Source organism: Orycteropus afer, unplaced genomic scaffold (genome assembly GCF_000298275.1).
Source record: "Orycteropus afer afer isolate SDZICR_OR568_19922 unplaced genomic scaffold, OryAfe1.0 scaffold00184, whole genome shotgun sequence".
Taxonomy (NCBI): Eukaryota; Metazoa; Chordata; class Mammalia; order Tubulidentata; family Orycteropodidae; genus Orycteropus; species Orycteropus afer.
The window spans coordinates 4,539,391-4,555,273 of NW_006921771.1; the positions used below are offsets into that span (position 1 = coordinate 4,539,391).

At 37.6% G+C, this 15,883-nt stretch overlaps 1 protein-coding gene across 1 annotated transcript in view; it reads right to left on the bottom strand.

Annotated features, from left to right (window-relative positions):
• The window catches only part of SLC9C1 (solute carrier family 9 member C1), a 173,010-nt gene that overhangs the window by 120,171 nt on the left and 36,956 nt on the right, over positions 1-15,883 (bottom strand). Inside the window, exon 5 of the mRNA XM_007947443.1 lies at positions 1,118-1,246. Within this exon, the coding sequence (XP_007945634.1) occupies positions 1,118-1,246 (129 nt within the window). The remainder of the gene's footprint in view (positions 1-1,117; positions 1,247-15,883) is intronic.

A 15,883-nucleotide genomic window follows, 5' to 3' on the forward strand; every position in this document is an offset into this window, starting at 1 on the left:
TATGGGGAGGAAATGGGAGGGGAGGTGTTGCATTGTGGTAAATTGTGGTCAATGACATGAGACAAAGTATATGTGAACTGCTGTATGAAAAGTGAATTTGCTCTGTAAATCTTCACCCAAATCAAAATAAAATTAAAGAAAAAAGGGGCGGGGAGAAAAAGAAATACCATATGATCCAGCAATTCCACAACTAAGTATATATTCTGGAGAAATAAGAGCCATGACTCAACAAATATATGCACACATATGTTTATTGCAGGGCTATTCATGATAGTAAATAGATGTGAACAACCTAAATGCCCATTAATGGAGAAATGGATCAACAAACTGTGGTGCATACACACGATGGAATACTATGCAATGTTAAAAAACAATGATGAATCTGTGAAACATCTCAAAACATGGATGAAATTAGAGGCCATCATGTTGAGTGAAGGTAGTCAAAAATAAAAGGACAAATATTGTATGAGATCACTATTGTAAAAAGTCAAGAAAATGGTTTCACAAATAAAGAAACATTCTTTGATGGTTATCAGGGATGTATGGGAAAGGGAGGGTAAACTACTAACCACAGGGTAGACACATATTAACTTGTGTGAAGGAGGGAGAAATGTAAATTAAAAGAAAGAGACAGATAGGAAACCAAAAAGAAATATTGGAACTGGAAGAGAGAATGACTGAAAGGAGAGACACAATGGAAGTATTTAACAGCAGATTTGATTAGGGGGGAAAAAGAAAAAAACAGAACCAGTTAATCGCAGGATTAAAAAACATCACACCCACACCCACTGCCATCTAGTTGATTCTAACTCATAGTGACCCTTTAACACAACGTAGAACTGCCCAATAGGGCAGATTGCCTCATGTTTCTTTAACAGAGCAACTGGTAGGTTCAAACCACTAACTCTTGGCCATCAGGTGAATACTTTAAACACTGTGTAACCAGAGTTCCTTTATGTGTGATATTGCATTGTAAAAGTTAAATCACTTTACTATTAATTGTTATTATATTTATACAAGTATAACTTATGATAAGATATTATTAAATTAATGTCCATTTTCAGAAAATATAGGATACTGAATTTTAAAAACTAAGGGGGAATAAAAAGATCTTTACCTAAGGAATAATTCATTGTCTTTTCCATTTGTGTATTTATATTCGAAATAATAGGAAATATCATTAAAGATATAACAGATGTCAACAGACTTTCTCCATTAATTAAATTGGTAAGCGTCCTGGAAAGACCTATGAGGAAAAAATATATTTCTTTTAAGTAAGAAAAATAATCATCAATGTCAAAGAATAAAATCTTATCACCAGGTGAAGGGATTTTCTTAATTATGGTTGATTCACATCACACGATCTGCCCTACATACTTTAAAACAACAACAATAACAACAAAACAATTAATTAAGTTTGAAAATTCCTTTCAAGAAAATTTGTATATTAGCTGTAAGTTAAACTTGTTGTTGTTAGGTGCCATCAAGTTGTCTCCAAGTCATAGTGACTCTATGCACAGCGGAACGAAACACTGCCCTGTCCTGTGCCAGCCTCACGATCCTTGCTATACCTGAGCCCATCATTGCAGCCACTGTGTCAATCCATCTCGTTGAGGGCCTTCCCTTTCTTCATTGACTCTCCACTTTACCAAGGCTGATAGTCTTCTCCAGAGAATGGTTCCTTCTGATAACATGACCAAAGTAGATGAGACGAAGTCTGGCCATTCTCTCTTCCAAGGAGCATTTTGGCTGCACTTCCTCCAGGACAGATCTATTAGTCCTTTTAGCATACCATGGTATTCTTAGCATTGTTCTCCAACACCACAACACAAAAGCATCAACTCTTCTTCGGTCTTTCTTATTCATTGTCCAGCTCTCACATGCATAAGAGGTGATTGAAAATACCATGACTTGGGTTAAGTGCATCTTAGTCTTCAAGGAGACATCTTTGCTCTTCACCACTTGAAAGAGATCTTTTGTAGCAGACTTGCCCAATGCAATACATTGTCTTATGTCTTGACTGCTGCTTCCATTGGTGTTGATTGTAGAGTGAAGTAATATGAAGTCCTTCATGATTTCAATCTTTTCTCCATCCATTTGGAAGCTGTTTATTGGACTGGTTGCAAGGATTTTTATTTTCTTTATATTGAGGTGTAATCCATACTGCAGTCTTTAATCTTCATCAGTAAGTGCTTCAAGTCATCCTTACTTTCAGCAAGCAAAGTTGTGTCATCTGCATATTGCAGGTTGTTAATGAGTCTTCCTCCAATCCTGATGCTACATTCTTCTTCATATGGTCCAGCTTCTTGGATTATTTGCTCAGCATACAAATTGAATACCTATGGTGAGAGGATACAACCCAGGCACACTCCCTTCCTGATTTTAAGCCATGCAGTATCCCCTTGTTATGTTCAAACAACAGCCTCCTGATCTATGTACAGGCTCCTCATGAATATAATCAAGTGTTCTGGAATTCCCATTCTTCTCAATGTTATCTATAATTTGTTATGATCCACACAGTCAAATGCTTTTACATAGTCAACAAAACATAAATGAACATCTTTCTGGTATTCTTTGTTTTCAGCTAAGATCCATCTGACATTAGCAATGATATCCCTCATTCCACGTCCTCTTCTGAATCCAGCTTGTATTTCTGAAAGCTTGGTGTCAATATACTGCTACAACCGTGTTTGAATTATCTTCAGCAAGGTTTTACAGGCATGTGATATTAATTATGTTGTTCAATAATTTCCACATTCTGTGGGATCACCCTTCCTTTGTAATGAGCTAAACTTACACCATCATAATTAAGGTCCAAGTTAATGGTGGTCAATCATAGTTTATTTATGTGAGAAAATCAACTAGAACTCTCATTCCTTATTTCAAAGCAGAGATGAAAGTATAAAATTAATTATTATTATTATTATTTAATTTAGTGATTTGGTCTATATAAACATACCCATAATAAGTCAAATATATATTTAAAATAAAAGAGAAATCAATGACTGAGAGATAAAATAAATTCATAGACCAAGGTTTTATAACACTGCAGCTAAAAAAAACTATTAAGGTAATTGTCCATATAATCTAGCTATAATCTAATCTAGGCTGATTTGTCCATACATTTCTTTCCATAGTACCAGAAATCAATCTCCATGTAAGGAGAGCACACTGATATTACCTCCTTTCATCTTCCTTTTACTCCATTTATTTTGATATTCTAAACTTAAACCTCTGGTAGCATAGTGGCTAAGACACTTGCCTGCTAACCAGATGGCTGGCGGTTCAAATCCACCAGCCACTCCTCGGAAGGAAGGTTGGGCAATCCTACTTCCGTAGTGATACTGCCTCGGAAACCCAAGGAGGGGTCGCTATGAGTCGGGGCCGACTCGACGGCACATAACAACAACAACAACAAACTTAAACCAAAAGATCAAACCTGGTGCTGTCAAGTGGACTCCAAGTTATAATGACCAAATAAGATGGCATAGAACTGCCCCATAGGGTTTCCAAGGCTGTAATCTTTGTGGAAGCAGACTTCCACGTCTTTCTCCCATGGATCAGCTGCTGGGTTTGAACAGCCAATCTTTTACTTAGCAGCCAAGTGCTTAAGCACTCCATCACAAAGTCTTCTATTCCAAATTTAGTTATTTATAAATCATCATTTTCCTCTGCCATTAAATGTAATAGCAAAACTGTAACTGGATATCTTTAGTAATTTTTTAAAAGTCCAAAGAAGGGAAATGTTATTATGTAAGTCCTATTTGTGACACAACCACTGTATAACCGTGACCAAATCTAACTACTGTAAGAGTGCTGATGAAAAGCCAGGGCAGTTTGTTTCTGAGTAGATAAATTGCCTTGATGGCCCAATTTACTTCTCTTTGTATCCGTGTCCTTTTCTCTAAGACTTTGCAGTTTCTCTCAAAGGTCTTTTGAGTAGCAAAAGGGTTGGCATTGCAAAGTCAAACAGCATAAGAATGTAGGGTAAAACCTACCACTTTTCTGTCAGTTGGTCATACTGTGGTGGCTTCAATGTTGCTGTGAGGCTGCAGACTATGTCATCGCTATTTCAAATACCAGCAGTGTCACCCATGTTGGACAGGTTTCAGAGGAGCTTCCAGACTAAGACAGACTTGGAAGAAGAAAGGGCCATCCACTTCTCAAAGAATTGGGCAATAAAAACCTTATGAACAGCAGTGAAACATTGATATATTACTGGAAAACTTTATGAATAACCCTGAAACATTGTCTGATATAGTTTCAGAAGGACTAGGGAAGAGCTGCCTCCTCAAAGTCAAGTTGACCTTAATGATGTAGATGGAGTAAAGCTTTCGAGACCTCCATTTGCTGATGCAGCATAACTCAAAATGTGAAGAAACAGCTGTAAACATCCATTAATAATCAGAAAGTGGAATTTGCAAAGTATGAATCTAAGAAAGTTGAAAGTTGGTCAAAAATGAAAAAGAATGCATAAAGATCTATATCCTAGGTATTAGTGAGCTAAAATGGACTGGTTTTGTTCATTTTGAATCAGATAACCATATAATGCACTATGCCAGGAATGACAAATTGAAGAGAAATGATAAGGCACTCATTGTCACAAAAATGTTTCAAGATCTGTCCTGAAGTACGAAGCTGCTAGATAATATCCATACACCCACAAGGAAGATCAGTTAACATTACTATTATTCAAATTTATGTACCAACCACCAAAGCCAATGTAGAGGAAATTAAAGATTTTTACCAACTTCTCCAGTCTGAAATTGACCAAACACGCAATCAAGATGTGTTGCTTATTACTAGTGATTTGAATGCAAAAGTTGGAAATGAAAAAGAATCATTGTTAGTTGGTGATTAAAATGACACTAGAGATCCCATGATAGAATTTTTCAAGACCAGTGATTTATTCATTGCAAATACCTTTTTTCAACAACACAAACAGCATCTATACATGTGGACTTCACCAGATGGAATACACAGGAATCAGATGGACTACATCTGTGGCAAGAGGTAATGGAAATGCTCAATATCCTCAGCCAAACAAAGCCAGGAACAGACCATCAACTGCTCATTTGCAAGTTCAAGTCGAAGCTGAAGACAATTAAAACAAGTCCACAAGAACCAAAATATGACCTCGATTATATCCTACTTGAATTTAGAAACCATCTAAAGGATAGATTTGATACACTGGATACCAATGACTGAAAACCAGAGGAATTGTGAGATGACATCAAGAACATCATCCACGAGGAAAGCTAAAGTTCCTTAAAAACAGGAAAGGAATAAAAGACCTAAATGGATGTCAGAAGAGACTCTGAAATTTGCTCTTTAACAGAGAGTAGCTACAGCAAATGGAGGAAATGACAAGATTAAAAAGTTGAACAGAAGATTTCAAAGAATAACTTGAGAAGGAAAAGTCAATTATTAAATTGAAATGTACAAATGTCAAGAGTAGAAAAACTAAAGGAAAGAACATGGTTGGCATTTCTCAAACTGAAAGAACTGAAGAAAATATTCAAGCTTTGAGTTACAATGTTGAAAGATTCTATGGGCAAAATATTGAATGATGCAGGAAATATCAAAAGAAGACGGAATGAGGGGCTTCTAGAAAGGTGGCAGAATAGGCAGACAAACTACACAGACCCTCTTCAACAAAGAAAAGAGAAACCAACTGACAGAAATACAAAAGATAATACTAGAGCCCTGAGCTTTGAAAGGAAGTATACAGAAGTAGATTAGGCACCAACTAATGGAAGAACATGAATGAAAATAATGAGAACAGAGACAGACAGAGCTGTAGACTGTCAGCTACGCTGACAGCACCAACAGCCTGAATATTTCCAAATGGTGTTAGGACCTAAGAATTGACCTAAAGATCAGCCCTGGTCAAACATGGGCTGCAGGAATGACTACACTGGTGGCCAATGACTAGGAATGGAAATAGCAAAGAAGGAGACAACCTGAACTGTGGACTTTCAGTTGCCTGGAGGGCACAGCTATCTTGATTGTTTACAAGTGGTGGCCATTTTGGACATGTAAAGTGACCATGGGCACAGCCATTTTGAATGATAACAAGTGGTGGCCATTTTGAATGTTTACAAGTGGTGCTCATTTTGGATTTTAAAGTGACAGCATTCTCATTTGGATTCCAGGGACCTAAGAATAGGCTTTATTTGCCAAGGACGGAGGGACATATGTGAGGTAGACAATGGGAATGGAGACAGGTGGTGAGTGTATAAGTGCTGTCAACTAGTGAATAGAGGAGTACAACACAGTACCCTGCTCACATAGACAACACACAAAACAAAGAAAATAAAGATCATGGGCAAGTCACTCCAACATATAATTACCAATTAAATATAAACACAAAAATGTCACAATGCCATGGTGACAACAGAAGAGAACAATAGTCCACACAAAGAAGCAAGATAAAGTGGAGAAACAAGGGACTAAGATACAGACCCAAAATACATTCCTGAGGAAGACACAGCATTGGAACTCCCTGATAAGGAACTCAAAAGAATTATATTTAGGTACCTTCAACAGATTGAGAGACAGATCAAGGAAAACACTAACAAAATTGAGTAAAACAACTAGGACAATTTCAAAAGACAGTACAAAAAGAAAATGACAAAATAAATGAAAAATTAGAAATGATATAAAATCTACAGACAGAAATTCAGAAGATTAACACTAAATTTTCAGAAATAGATAACACATTGAATGGGCAAAGAAGTAGAATTGAATCAATGGAAGACAGAATTTGTGAGATTGAAGGCAAATACCTCAATACTTCTTTGGAAAAGGATCAATCAGAAAAAAGATCAAAACAAATGAAGAAAGCCTAAGGTTCATGTGGGATACCATCAAAAGGAACAACCTACATGTAATTGGAATTCCAGAACAGAAAGAGAAATAAAACAACAGAAAAAATTGTCAAAGATTTGTTGGAAGAGAATTTTCTTAGTATGATGAAAGATGAGAATATATCCATTCAAGAAGTCCAATGAACCCCAAACAGGATAGACCACAAAAGAAAATCACCAGGACATATCATCATCAAATTCACCAAAACCAAAGACAAAGAATCCTGAAAGCAGCAAGGGAAAAATGAAGAGTTATCTACAAGGCACAACCAATAAGACTAAGCTTGAATTTCTCAGCAGAAACCATGCAGGTGAGAAGACAATGGGATGGTATATATAAAACTCTGAAAGAGACAAATTTCCAACCAAGAATTCTATACTCAGCAAAAATTGTTCCTCAAATATGTTGGTGAAATTAGGACATTTTCCAGATAAGCAGAAATTAAGGGAATTTGTTAAACCCAGATCAACCATATAAGAGAGGCTAATGGGAGTCTTTTGGACAGAGAACCAACAACAGGAAATAAAAACTGACCATCAACACACATGATGACATAATCCAGAAACCAACTTAGTTTTAGAAGTATCCAAAGTAAATAACCAAAACCCCAAAATCCAAAAACCAGCCAGTGAAAACTTTATGAATAGTAGTGAAGTAGTGTCTGATACATTACTGAAAAATGCCCCTGAAACATTGTCTGATATACTGCCAGAGAAAAGACCCCTCAGACCAAAAGTCACTCAAAATATGACTAGGAAAGGGATGCCTCCTCAGAATAGAGCCAACCTTAATGATATGGATGGAGCAAAGCATTCAGACCATCCTTTTGCTATGTGGCACAACTCAAGATAAGAAGAAACAGCTGCAAATATCCACTAATAATCAGAACATGGAATATACGAAATACGAATCTAGGAAAATTGGAAGTTGTCAAAAATGAAATGGAATGCATAAAGATAGATATCCTAGGTATTAGTGAGCTAAAATGGACTGGTTTTGTCCGTTTTGAATCAGACAACTATATGATCTACTATGTAGGGAATGACACATTGAAGAGAAATGGTGTGGCATTCATCATCACAAAGAATGTTTCAAGATCTATGCTGAAGTACAATACTGTCAGTGACAGGATAGTATCCATATGCCTATGAGGAAGACCAGTTAATATTACTCTTATTCAAATTTACACACCAACCACCAAAGGCAAAGATGAGGAAATTAACGATTTTTACCAACTTCTGGAATCTGAAATAGACCAAACATGCAATCAACATATGTTAATTATTGCTAGTGACTGGAATGCAAAACTTGGAAACAAAGAAGAATCACCAGTAGTTGAAAAATATGGTCTTGATGATAGAAATGATGCTGGTGATTGCATGATAGAATTTTGCAAGACTATCTAATGACTTATTCATTGCAAATACCTTTTTTCAACAACACAAATGGCAGCTATACACATGAACTTTGCCAGATTCATAGCGACCCCTCCTTGGGTTTCAGAGGCAGTATCACTACGGAAGTAGATTGCCCAACCTTCTTTCTGAGGAGTGGCTGGTGGGTTTGAACCTCCAGCCTTCTGGTTAGCAGTCAAGTGCCTTAGGAACTATGCTAAAGCAAATGGGAGAATCAACAGGATAAAAGGGTTGAACAGAAGATTTCAAAGAGTAGCCTGAGAAGGCAAAGTCAATATTATAATGAAATGTACCAAGTGTTGGAGTTAGAAAACCAAAAGGGAAGAACATGCTTGGTGTTCTGGTTACCTACTGCTGCTCTGACAAGAATATACCACAAATGTGATGGCCTTAACAAATAGGAGTTTATTGTCTTACAGTTTGGAGGCTTTAAGTCCAAGTTCAAAGTGCCAGGGTCTAAGGGCTGGGTGAAAGCCCTTCAACCTTGGGGTCCAGCTCTGCCTCCTGCTCCCGGCCCACTGGAGCCAAAGGCATTTCTTCATTCAGACAGCTGCTGGCTGCTGAGGCTGAGAAGCCCCAAGGTTGACAAGTAAAAAGGGACAGTCCCGATGTTACCAAACCACACCGCAGGTCATTAACTTAAGTCTATTGTAAGTCCCAAGGTCGACAGAGCACAGCAGGCTGCTGAGCAACAACACGGTTACATGCAGAGTCCAAGCGTGCCATAGGCTAGAGACCATTCCCAAAGCTTCTCCTTATATACAGGAAGCAGACCACATCCCAAAGGCAGCTGCTTGTGGTAGGTCCTACCATGGAGCTGATTGCCAGTCTCATCATGGGGAATAACTACCACCAGCTGCCCAGCCATTCAACCAGGCCAAGCCAAGTAATCACAAAAACATAACTACCACACTTGGCATTTCTCAAGCTGAAAGAACTGAGGGGGGAAAAAAAAAAGCCTCAATTGCAATATTGAATGATTCCACGGGCAATATGTTGAATGATGCTTCTTCTTGTTGTTGTTATATGCCGTCGAGTAGCACCCGACTCATAGCAAGCCCTCCTTGGGTTTCCAAGGTGGTATCACTACCAAAGTAGATTGCCCAATCTTCCATCTGAGGAGTGGATGGAGGGTTTGAACCGTCAGCCTTCTGGTTAGCAGTCAAGTGCTTTAGGCACTATGCTACCAGAGCTCCTGTTGAATGATGCAGGAAACTTCAAAAGATGATGCATGGAATATACAAGCACTATACCAAAAACAATTGGTAGATAATCATCCATTTCAGGAGGTGGCATATGATCAAGAACCAGTGGTATTAAAGGAAGAAGTCAAAACTGCCCGAAGGAAATGGTGAAAACCAAGGAATTTGGAATTGACAGCATATCCATTGAGATGTTTCAGCAAATGGATGTCCCACTGAAGTCACTCACTTGGCTATGCAAATAGATTTGGGAGACAACTACCTGGCCAACTGACTGGAAGAGATCCATATTTGTACCCATTCCAAAGAAAGGTGATCCCACAGAATGTGGAAATTATCTAACAATATCATTGATATCACATGCAAGTAAAATCTTACTGAAGATAATTTAAAAATGATTACCACATTATATTGACAGAGAACTTCCAGAAATGCAAGCTGGATTCAGAAGGGGATGTGGAGCGAGGGATATCATAGCTGTGTCAGATGGATCTTAGCTCAAAGCAAAGAATACCAGAAAGATGTTTACTTGTCTTTTTTTGACTATGAACAGGCATTTGATTGTGTGGACCATAACAAATTATGGATAACTTTGAGAAGAATGGGAATTCCAGAACACAATTAAGTGTACAATTAAGTACTCATGAGGAACCTGTACATAGACCAGGAGGGTGTCATTCAAATGCAACAAGGGACATTGTATGGTTTAAAATCAGGAAGGGATTGCATCAGGGTTGTATCCTTTCACCATACTTATTCAACTTGTATGCTCAGCAAATAATCTGAGTAGCTGGACTATATGAAGAAGGATGTTAGGATTAGAGGAAAGCTTATTAACAACCTGAGACACACAGACAACACAACTTTGCTTGCTGAAAATAAGGATGACTTAGAGCACTTACTGATGAAAATTTAAGACTAGAGTCTACACTATTGATTCCACCTCAACATAAAACAAAAATGCTCACAACTGGACCAATAAGCAGCATCATGATAAAAGATTGAAGTTGTCAAAGACTTTATGTTACTTGGTTCTACAATCAATACCAGTGGAAGCCGCGGTCAAGACATCAAAAGACATATTGCATTGGGAAATTCTGCTGCAAAAGATGTTTTTCAAGGGCTGAAGAGCAAAGATATCTCCATGAAGACTAAGATGTGCCTAACCCAAGCCATGGTATTTTCAATCGCCTCATATGCATGTGACAGCTAGACAACGAATAAGGAAGATCGAAGATGAGTAGATGCTTTTGAGTTTGGTGTTGGTGAAGAATGCTGAAAGTACTGTGGACTGCTAAAAGGACTAACAGATGTGACCTGGAAGAAGTGCAGCTGGAATGCTCCTTGGGAGTGAAAATGCCCAGACTTCATGTCATCTACTTTGGTCATGTTGTCAAAAGGGACATTCTCTAAAGAAGTATGTCATGCTTGGTAAAGTGGAGAGTTAATGAAAGAGGGGAAAGCCCTCAAAGCGATGGATAGACATGGTGGCTGCAGCGATGGGCTCAGGTATAGCAAGGATCGTGATGCTGGCACAGGACTGGGTAGTGTTTAGTTCTGTTGTACATAAGGTCACTGTGAGTCAGAGATGACTCAATGGCACATAACGACAACAACAACAAAAGAAATAAGCCTACAAGATTGTCAACAGGGAACCAGAGACATCAATTGACAAATGAGGACAGCTACAAATCAAAAAGAGAGGAAAAATTGTGTAATTACAGAACTTCTAAATGGTAGAGAAGTCAAGACAACTACAAGATAGAATGGACTGTTCTAAACTTGGGAATTAAATTATAAATCACAGGGTATCCTCAAAGAAAAACTGTAAACCTTCACATCAAAATAAAAAAGAAGACCACCACAAATATTTAGCAAATACTAAAACAATAGCAACAAAGGAAATGATAACACAATTCATACACAAAATGAGCTCAGCATGGAATATTATATGGAACAAAGAAATCAACACCATGAAAAAGCACATAACAAATGACAGCAACAAATTCATACTTGTCAATAATTACATATCTGACAAGGGCAGTATCTCTAAAATTTATAGAAAACTCCAACACATCATCAATAAAAAGATTAACAATCCAATTTAAAAATGGGCAGAAGACATGACTAGACCCTTCACCAAAGAGGATATTCAGGTGGCCAGCAAATACATGAAGAAATGGTCACAATCATTAGCCATCAGAGATGCAAATGAGAAAAACAATGAGATACCATCTCACCCCAGCATTAATGGCAAAGTTCAACAAGACAGAATATAACAAATGCTGGTGAGGATGCAGAGATATTGGGACTCTCATACACTACTGGTGGGACTGTAAAATGATGCAACCACTGTGGAAAACATTATGGTGATTCCTTAAAAAGCTGTAATTAGAAATATCATTTGATCCAGCAATCCCATTACTAGGTATACATCCTAAAGAAGCAAGAGCCAGGACAAGAACAAATATGAACACCCATGTTTTTCGCAGCACTATTTACAATAGCAAAAAGATGGAAACAACCTACATGTCCAACAGCAGAAGAATGGGTAACCAAACGTTGGTTCATACACACAATGGAGTACTATGCAACACTAAAGAATAAGGTACAATGTGCAAAACACTGTATTAACATGGATGAACTTGGAGGACATTATGCTGAGTGAAATAAGTCAATCACAGAAGAACAAATATAGTATTAGTTCATTATTGTAAAAAGTCAAGGAAAGGCTTATATATGGAAGGAACCTTTCTTTGTTGGTTAGCAGGGATGGAAGGGAGGGGAGGGAACACTGCAAAAAAATGCATTGATTCATGTCATTTTAATTTTGTGTATTTCACTTTACATAAATTATATTTCAATATAATGCATTTAAAAAATAAAATAAAAAGAATATAAATCTCACTAAAATATATTTTCACTTTCTTTTGGGACAGAATAAAATTTTGATGTTATGTAACATAAACAAATGTTAAAGAAAAAAAAAAGAAGAAGAAGAAGAAGAAGATGGAACGAACACACAAAGTCACTGTACCAAAAAGAATTGGTCAATGTTAATCGATTTCAGGAAGTGGTATATGATCAAGAACCAATGGTATTAAAGGAAGTACTCAAAGTTGCACTGAAGGAATTGGTGAAAAACAAGGCTCCAGCAACTGGTGGAATACCCATTGAGATATTTTAACAAATGCTGCCTCAGTGGAGGCACTTACTGTCTATGCCAAGAAATTTAGAAGACAGTAACCTGGCCAGCTGAATAGAAGAGATTGATATTAGCACCCACTCCAAAGAAAGATGATCCCACAGAATGTGGAAATTATCAAACAATATCATTAATATTACATGCAAGTAAATTCTTGCTGAGGACAATTCAAAAACAATTCCAGAAGTATATTGACAGAGAACATCCAGAAATGCAAGCAGGAATCAGAAGAGAATGTGGAACAAGGGATATCATTCCTGATGAATCTTGGCTGAAAGTAAAGAACACCAGAAAGATACTTACTTGTGTTTTATTGACCATGCAAAGTCATTCAATTGTGTGGATCATGACAAATTATGGATAACATTGAAATGAATGGAAATTCCAGAAGTTAATTGTGCTCACGAGGAACCTGTGCATAGACCAGGGGGCTGTCATTCAAACAGAACAAGGGGATACTGCATGGTTTAAAGTCAGGAAGGGAGTGTGTCAGGGTTGTACTCTTTCAGCATACTTATTCAATCTGTATGCTGAGCAAATAATCTGAGAAGATGGACTATATGAAGAAGATGGGATTGGAGGAAGACTTATTAACAACCTGCGATATGCAGATGACACAATTTGGCTTGCTGAAAGTGAGGATGACTTGAAGCCCTTAGTGATGAAGATTAAAGACTACAGTCTGCAGTATGGATTACACCTCAACATAAAGAAAATGAAGATCTTCACAACAAGACAAATAAGCAAATAATGGAGAAAAGATTAAAGTTGTCAAAGATTTCAGATTACTTGGTTCCACATTCAATAACAGTGGAAACAGCAGTTAAGAAATCATACAACTATTGCACTGGGCAAATCTGCTGCAAAAGACCTCTTTGAAGTGTTGAAGAGCAACGATGTTGCTTTGAAGACTAAGGTGTGCCTAACCCAAGCCAGGGTGTTTTCAATCATCTAATTTGCATGTGAAAGCTGGGCAATGAACAAGGAAGGCTGAAGAAGATTTGATGCTTTTGAGCTGTGGTGTTCGTGAAGAATACGGAAAGTCCCATGGACTGCCAGAAGAACTCACAAATCTGTCCTGGAAGAAGTAGAGCTGGAATGTTCCTTGGAAGTGAGAATGGCCAGACTTTGTCTCACCTACTTTAGTCATGTTGTCAGAAGCGACTACTCACTGGAGAAGGATATCATGCTTGGTAAAGTGGAGGGTCAATGAAAAAGGGGAGGGTCCTCAATGAGATGAATTGCCACAGTGGCTGCAACAATGAGCTCAGGTATATCAAGGATTGTGAGGCTGGCACAGGACTAGGCAGTGTTAAGTTTTGTTGTACAAAGGGTCGCTATGAGTCAGACCTGATTCAATGCCACCTAACAACCACAACAATATAGGATAAAACAGAAGCAAGGACCAAAACAAGAATTCCTTCTTCTAATGTCTCACCTTACACTCTTACTGCCTCCTTGCCTTGAGACTTAATTTCATTTTATTCATACATATTTATACTTGATGCCTCTCCCCTAGTCTGTTTCCACTTGTCTCAGATATGTATTTTCTTTAACTGGCCATGAAATGAAATAGAAAAGAATGTGTGTGTTTGTATGTGTGTGTATGTGTATGTGAGAGAGAGAGAGAGAGAGAGAGAGGAAGTATCCAAATGCTGGCTCTGATCACTCAGGATATTTGAGAGTAGTTGCAGTAGGCAGAGTAGTGGAGGGTGAGGAGAGACTAAAGAGAATAATGTAATGAGAGGACAGAATGCAGGGGGATGTAGAAGTCGTGATGGGACAGAGGAAAGAGGAGATCTCTGGTTGATGAGAACAAATTTGATTTTTTATTTTGAATGATTGACAAGAGGAGGATAGTAGAGGAGAACTTGAATATTTAACCATATCAGTGAATGTGTGTGACAGTGGTCAAGAGGGAGTATCTCTAAGAGCAGAGTTCGGAGCACTTAGTTTTGGACAGAAAGACGTGTGGTGCAATGGACACCATATAGGTTTTAAAGAAGTACAGATTTGGGTTGAATACTGGGTTGAAGAATTTCCTCCAAAATTCATGTCCACCTGCAGGCTCAGAATGTGACCTTATTTGGAAAAAGGTCGTTGAAGGTGTATAGTTAAGGATCTAGAGATGAAACCACCTTAGATTTAGGCTGTGCCCTAAATCCAATGAAAGTATCCTTCTAAGAGACAGAAAAGGACAGAAAAACAGAGAGAAGAAAATGATTTGAAGTTGGAAACAGAGACTAGATTGATGCATCTACAAACCAAAGAATGCCAAGGATTGTTGATAAACACCAGAAACTAGGAGAGAGGCATGGAACGTGTTGTCCCTCAAAGCCTCCAGAAGGAACCAAGTCTTCTGGCATCTTGATTTTGGACTACTGGCTTCCTCAATGGTTAGAGAATAAACTTCTGTTATTTAAAGCCACCCAGTTTGATGTAATTTGTCACAACTGTCCCAGGAAACTGAACTAATGCAGGTAGAAATCTTGCTTCTACTAGTTACTAACTTAAGATGCTGTTTACGTCTTAATTTCATCTTTCTCTATCTCACCTTCAATAACTGTTAAATGGGAGTAATAACATAGCCTGTTTTTTAGGGTGAGAATCCAATGATATAATGGATGGGAAAACATCTAGCATAGTGTCCGGAACATAGTAGGTGCTCAATGAATGTTTATTCTGTCTTAAAAAAAAAAGTAACTGTGGGAAACCAATTAGTGTATTGTTTCTCTTGTATGTATCTCTTGTATTTTTCTTTTTAAATCCTGGGTTAAATTAGCTGTTTTATTTTAAATGTAGATTACTTCCTTCAAAAATAGCATACATTGAAAAAAACCTATGTAACTGATGATTTTATTTACTTCCCAGGTTTCTGATCACAATGATGACTCCAAAGATGATTTTTTTTTTAAAAAAAAAAAGGTTGCTGAGCTGGAATTGACTCAGTGGTACACAACAACAACAACATTATCTTAATAATAGTGTTTTGAAAGGAAAAGAAATGTTGGCCTATAGTAATATCACAATGTGTATTAGGCTGGGTTCTCTAGAGAAGCAAAACCAGTAAAGCTCATATATGTATGTATATATATTGAGAAGAATGGGAATTCCCGAGCACTTGATTGTACTCATGAGGAATCTGTACCTTGACCAGGAGGCTGTCATTCGAACAGAACAAGGGGACACTA